This window comes from Carya illinoinensis, chromosome 11 (genome assembly GCF_018687715.1).
Source record: "Carya illinoinensis cultivar Pawnee chromosome 11, C.illinoinensisPawnee_v1, whole genome shotgun sequence".
Lineage (NCBI taxonomy): Eukaryota > Viridiplantae > Streptophyta > Magnoliopsida > Fagales > Juglandaceae > Carya > Carya illinoinensis.
The window spans coordinates 30,517,713-30,524,275 of NC_056762.1; the positions used below are offsets into that span (position 1 = coordinate 30,517,713).

General features: G+C 39.3%; 1 protein-coding gene across 1 annotated transcript; it reads left to right on the top strand.

The window, feature by feature from the left end:
* The first annotated feature begins 427 nt into the window (after window positions 1-427).
* LOC122282381 lies at window positions 428-1,300 on the top strand. The gene has a single exon (XM_043094335.1). The coding sequence runs from the start codon at window positions 428-430 to the stop codon at window positions 1,298-1,300; it is 873 nt and encodes a 290-aa protein (XP_042950269.1).
* The last annotated feature ends 5,263 nt before the right edge of the window (window positions 1,301-6,563 follow it).

Sequence of the window (6,563 nt, forward strand, 5' to 3'; positions counted from 1 at the left end):
CTGGGCCCAAGCCCATGGACCAATCAGGGAACTACTCACATGTGGCCCCTAAAACTCACAGCTCAACTCGGCCATTTCCTAATTCGGAACAAAGTGAAAGCTCACTTATTGAGGGAAATATCAGATCAGGTTCTCTTATACGGGCGTCCGAAACTCAGACCGGAAAAGGGGCATGCGAAGTAAGAGCAGAGTTGCAGAAATCAAAGGAGCTAACCGAAAATGAAGGACGCTGGAAACGATGGGCACGTGTAACAGGTACTCCTCCTTTACCCTCCTTGTTACCTTCGGGTTCTAAGAGGAAGTCTTCTCCTCTGGTTGAGAACCGGACCCAGGGAGGGGGGACAAAGACACCGAAGAGGTCTTCTCCTCTCACTGATGTTTTACTTAAAGACCTGGCGGTGGCTGCTAGTCAGTCCCGCCACTCACCATGAAGCTCCTCAGTTGGAACTGTCGGGGGCTTGGGAACTCCCGAACAGTTCAAACCCTTGGTTTCTTAATCAAGGAAAAAGGACCCGATTTTATTTTCCTTATAGAAACAAAGCTTGCGGGATCTAGAGCTAGAAACATTGCTTGTAGATTTAAATACGATTGCTGTGTTGTGGTGGATGCAATGGGAAGGAGTGGTGGATTAATGCTCATGTGGAAGAATGAGGTGGAATATGAACTGTTAAATTACTCCAATCGGCATATCAATGGTTTTGTCTATAGTGAAGAAACAAATTCAAAGTGGTTGTTGACCTGTTTTTATGGGGATCCGGTGACTAGTTGTAGGAGGGCATCGTGGCAAATGTTAAAGTCTTTCAAACCGGCTTCTCGGGGGTGGTGTGCCATCGGAGACTTTAATGAAATTCTGACTATGGGTGATAAAGTGGGGGGTAGAGATAGGGGAGAGGCCCAGATGCGTATGTTTAGGGAAGTGGTTGAAGAAGGACAACTTTTTGACCTTGGATGGAAGGGCTTAAAGTACACATGGTGTAATCGTCACGAAGACTCTACATTCACTAAAGAGAGAATCGATAGAGCTTTTGCTAATAGAGGATGGAAATCAGTTTATTCAGAGTCATATGTGGATGTTCTCCCAGCGATATGTTCTGACCACTGCCCGTTACTACTCTCTTTTCATTATAACAGGGCAAGGGAGGGTTGGTCTCCTTTTCAGTTCAAGTATGATGTAAGCTGGAGCAAGGAGAAGGGTTGCAAGGAGTTAGTAGCAGCTCAATGGCAGAAAGTAACAGGGGAAAGGGGTAAAATCCAGAATGCACAACACAAATTAGAGGACTGCAGCCTGAAGTTGAAATAGTGGAGTAAAAGCCTAGTCCACCACAGAAACCAGGATATACGTGCTAAAATGGATGAAATCAAAAGAAACCAACAATATGAGAACCCTAACAATATGAGGCAGCTCAAAACCCTCCAAGCATCTCTAAATTCTCTTTTGGAATGGGAGGATCTTCGGTGGAAGCAGCGGGCAAAAATTCACTGGTTAACACAAGGTGATAGAAATTCCAAATTCTATCATGCATGTGTAAACCAAAGGAGGAAGAAAAATAAGATAAAGTCAATAGAGGATGAGGATGGTAGGGTGATTACGGGAAGAGAGAACATAGCAAGCGGTTTCGGTAGATATTTTCTGCAGGTCTTCACAAGCTCTTCACCTGACCACAGCTGTATTGAAAGTAGTTTAAGGGGGATCCAGCCGAGAATTTCATCTGATTTGCAGACAAAATTAGACCTACCTTTTCATAGAGATGAGATAACAAAGGCTCTAAAACACATGTCGCCCTTCAAATCCCCCGGGCCAGATGGGTTCAGCGCTGGTTTTTACAAAGACCATTGGGATATTGTGGGAGATGACATAACTGCAGCTGTTTTGGACTATCTAAACACTGGAAATATGGCTCAGGGTCTCAACCATACCCTTATAGCCTTGATTCCGAAAATAAAGAACCCCTCTGCCATGCTTCATTTTAGGCCTATCAGCTTATGTAACATTCTCTACAAATTAATTTCCAAGGTACTAGCAAATAAAACCAAAGGGGTGTTGTCAAATGTCATATCTTGGAACCAAAGCGCTTTTATCTCTGATAGACTGATTTCTGACAATGTCATGGTGGCTTATGAGTTACTACATTCTATGAGCTCAAGACACAAAGGTAAAATGGCTAGTATGGCCATTAAACTAGACATGTCTAAAGCATACGATAGGGTAGAATGAGACTATTTGGAAGCTGTACTTCTACGACTGGGATTCACAGAACATTGGACTAGCCTACTAATGGGGTGCGTTAAATCAGTGAGCTACTCAGTGCTAGTCAATGGGACCCCCGGTGAGACCTTTACCCCTACAAGAGGACTAAGGCAAGGAGATCCTCTTTCTCCGTATCTTTTTATTATGTGTGCTGAAGGCTTAACTTCGCTTCTTCAAACAGCGGAACGTAATGGCAACATACAAGGAGTTTCAGCCTCTAAAGGGGGCCTTAAAATAAATCACCTCCTCTTCGCCGACGACTATGTCATCTTCAGTAGAGCAAAAATGGAGGAATGGACTAGAGTTATGCACCTTCTATCAACCTATGAAAGAGCATCGGGCCAAGTCCTCAACAAACAGAAAACCTCTCTTCTTCAGCTCCAATACCAAAGAAGAGTCAAAAGCGTTTATCCTCCAAGGAGCTGCAGGTATCTCTTGTGATGACTATAATAAATACTTGGGGCTTCCTACTTTAGTCGGGAGAACAAAATACAACACTTTTCGTGGTCTAAAAGAAAAAATCTAGAAGCGGATGAATAGCTGGAAAAATACCTTCCTCTCAACAGCTGGGAAAGAAATCCTAATCAAAAGTGTTCTACAAGCCATACCGACATACACCATGAGCATTTTCAAACTCCCGGTAAGATTGGTAAGAGAAATAGAAAGGATGTTCTCAAATTTCTGGTGGAACCACAAGAAGGAAGGTAAAGGTATTCATTGGCGAAAATGGGAGAAGATGGGGAAATCAAAAAAAGAAGGCGGACTGGGTTTTCGAGACATGCAGTCTTTCAACCGAGCGTTATTGGCAAAACAAATCTGGAGAATTCACAAACACCCTTCCTCTCTAGTATCTTAGCTCTACAAAGAAAAGTATTTTAAGCACTCCCAGGTGCTGGAAGCAAAAACAAAAGCTGGTTCTTCTTATATATGGCAAGGTTTATGCTCTATTTTGGACCTAGTCAGAAAGGGTTCAGTTTGGCGAGTCGGCAATGGCAATTCAATAAGAATATGGAAGGACAAATGGCTACCACAAGAAAAAACTTTTGAAGTACAAACCTGTCCAAATACAATTCCAGCAGCTTCTAAAGTATCTTGTCTCATTGATTTGTCTAATATGAGGTGGAAAATGGAGATGGTCAAAACTATTTTTAAACCAGAAGAAGCGAAGATAATTTGCAGCCTACCTATTAGCCTTAGAGGTGCAGCGGATTTATCCATTTGGGGCTATACAAAGAAAGGGGTTTTCACGGTTAGAAGTGCTTACTTTGTTGACTTGGACTCAAAACATCAGAAAAATGGGGTACCATCAGGATGCAAATAGGATGTGTACCGCTGGAAAGACATTTGGAGCTTGGAAGTTGCAGGAAAAATAAAGCAATTCCTCTGGAAATCAGTATCAAATCTCCTCCCCACAAAGGAAAATCTTTTCAAGAAGAAGGTGTTGGATAATCCTACTTGCCCGGTGTGTGATAGGGTAATAGAATCTGCTCTACATAGTTTATGGGAGTGTCCGGCAGCTAGAGATGTTTGGGGAGATCGGGAATCACTAGTGGCAAAGTGGGGAAGCCCTTTTGATAGCTTTGCTGAGTTGTGGACTGAATTCTGTGACAGACTTGAAGCTAAGAGCTTGGCCTTGGTAGCTGTAGTCTGTTATAGAATTTGGCAAAGAAGGAATGATCTGATTTTTAGAAATAATTTCTATGTTCCAAAGGCTGTGTTAAAATCTGTCATCTCTGATTTGGACTTCTGTTCTATAGCTCATAATGAAAGCATGGTTAGACATAGTCCTTTGACACATCAAGCGGCTGTATCCTCTTGGCACCCTCCCCCATCTTCTTGGCTAAAGGTTAACTTTGATGCTAGCTTCAAGATGTCAGATTCGGTGATGGGAATGGGCATTGTAGCCCAAGACTCAAATGGTGAACCACATTTCATGTTGGCTGCACAGAGACTTTCGGTACCCTCTGTTTTCATGGCTGAAGCGTATGCTTTGTTGAGAGCCTTTACACTTTGTGATGAAATGGGAGCAGGCAGTGTTGTTTTTGAAGGGGACGCCAAACTGGTTGTAGATGCTATCAAGAACTCTACTCCAGATTTTGCATGGCATGGACAACTTGTTGAAGATCTCAAGTATGAGTTGAAGACACACCCCAACTGGAAGCTGCTCTTTACAAGCATAGGGAACAATAAAGTAGCTCATGAACTAGCTAGTTTAGCTTTCTCGTGTAACAGAAACTGTTTGAATGGAGGAAGGGCCAGCTGTGGTCTCTTCACTTATATCCAACGATAAACCTTGTGTTAATGTTTGAAGTTTAATCATATATCTCATTTCAAAAAAAAAGAAAAAAAGAAAGAAGTTTAAACAAGTGAAATTAATGATATCTAGCTAGGCTTTTAATTAGTGCTTTTGCAGATAATTCATGGCTAATTGAGTTAGGAACGTACGTACGTACCCTAGTATTGACTTGCATGTAGTACTTGCTCTCAACCTCCTTCATTAATTGGATCTTTTCCTTGATGGCATCCTATCATTTGAAAAGGCAATATATGACAAAAAATATGTTTGTCGTTAATTTGTCATAAACGTATAATATATATATATATATATAGTAAGATAATGATAAGCCCGGATAATATTCAAACTCATGCCTACGTGGTACCAATATTTGAGCATTTTTCTGATATTTGATGCTAATAAATGGTGCTATTTTTATTAATTTAAGCGGAGTTATAATCTAAAATTTGATATGGATGAAGGTGTTCTGAAGTAACTAACAGACTAGAGAACGTCATATAGCCTATTCAACAAGTTATGCAAGTTAAAATTATATTTACCTTGATCATTTAACTCAATTTTTTTAAAAACATGTCTTCACTTTATATAATATGTATATATATATACACACACATATATAAGCTTTTAGAAGCTCGAGACCCTTTACTGAAACTAAACTCAAAAAATAATTTGGATTAAAAAAAAAAAAAGACTTTATATATAAAAATCGCTTTTTTTTTTTCAATAAAATGAGTTATGATGCATGTGGTTTAGCGTTTTTTACAATTTTTTTTTATCAGCAATGATAGATGCAATCCTAGTGTACAAGTTTTACGTACTTTCTTTAAAAAAATGTTAAATTTATTATTAAAAAATTAATTTTTTTTATATAAATATCATATTTATCTTTTTTTTTTTCAAAAGAATTGCCTGAGATTTGCTAAACCTAAAGTTGCAAATATCATTTCATTTTTTGTACAATCATATTTTAAATTGAGAGTACTTTTTATAAAATCATGTGACTTTTATAAGTTATTTTATAAAAAGACTTTTCATTTGACACATGATTCCGTAAAGGGTTATGAGAAGGGTTGCATTTGTATTATTTTCTTACTTTTAAATGAGACTTGCACAATCGGGTCAAAGTGTCTTACTACATCGATCCCTCTTTTTTAAGAAAATCACTTGATCTGATCACACGCAAGCTAGAGGGACTAAGAACATGCATGAGTAAAGAAACTTTGGCATCCTCCTTGCTGTTATGACTTTATAGTTTTAGACAGTGCTAATAAAACGTCTAGTTTCAACCCAAGCAATAGATCGAACTCACCCCTGCTCTTTTATCAGCACGATTGGTACTGGTAGCTTTAGGCCAGCTTGGCACTTGTTATATTTGCAGTAGTAGAATTTGCTCGTCTCAGTTTGGAAGTTTCTCCAGCAGTACTAGCTGAGGATTGAACCCTGTTAAAGAAAAATATATATATCAATACTACCTTATCAATAAATACAAAATAGATAATCTTATTTTTGCTTTGATAATCTCATAGATATAGCTATTATACGGGCTGACTTGTGTTTTAAGCTGACAGATTTGGATAGTTTGGGTTGTGGGTCCTTGAAATCAAATGAACCCAGTTTTTCTTTCAATCTTCTTTCCGGGTCATTTGCTGCAGAAAAATCCATTGAACCTCTTCTTTCCTTGGACATCCTTGTCTCAGTTGCCAAAGAAAATGGTTGAGGGATCGTGTGCTTTCCTTTGGCATTTTGTTTTAAACCTTCTTTTGATTTCTTTGATGAATCTGTTTGCAAACCAACACTGATTTCTCCCTTATTTTCTTGTCTTTCTTTCTCTGTATCCTTAGGCAATTGATTCTCTCCAAGCATGGGAATGAGTTTTTCCGCTTGATGAGCTCCGACGTTTTCATCGGGCTTTCCTTCTTCAGTCTGTTCACGTTCATGACCTGTTTGATATGGTTTTTATCTTCCATATTGGGCAAGCTGGTTGCTCAGAACTGCGAGAACAAAAGTTTGTACACAATA

Coding starts and splice junctions, on each gene's coding strand:
- LOC122282381 (XM_043094335.1), top strand. CDS start 428: ATGAAGCTCCTCAGTTGGAACTGTCGGGGGCTTGGGAACTCCCGAACA.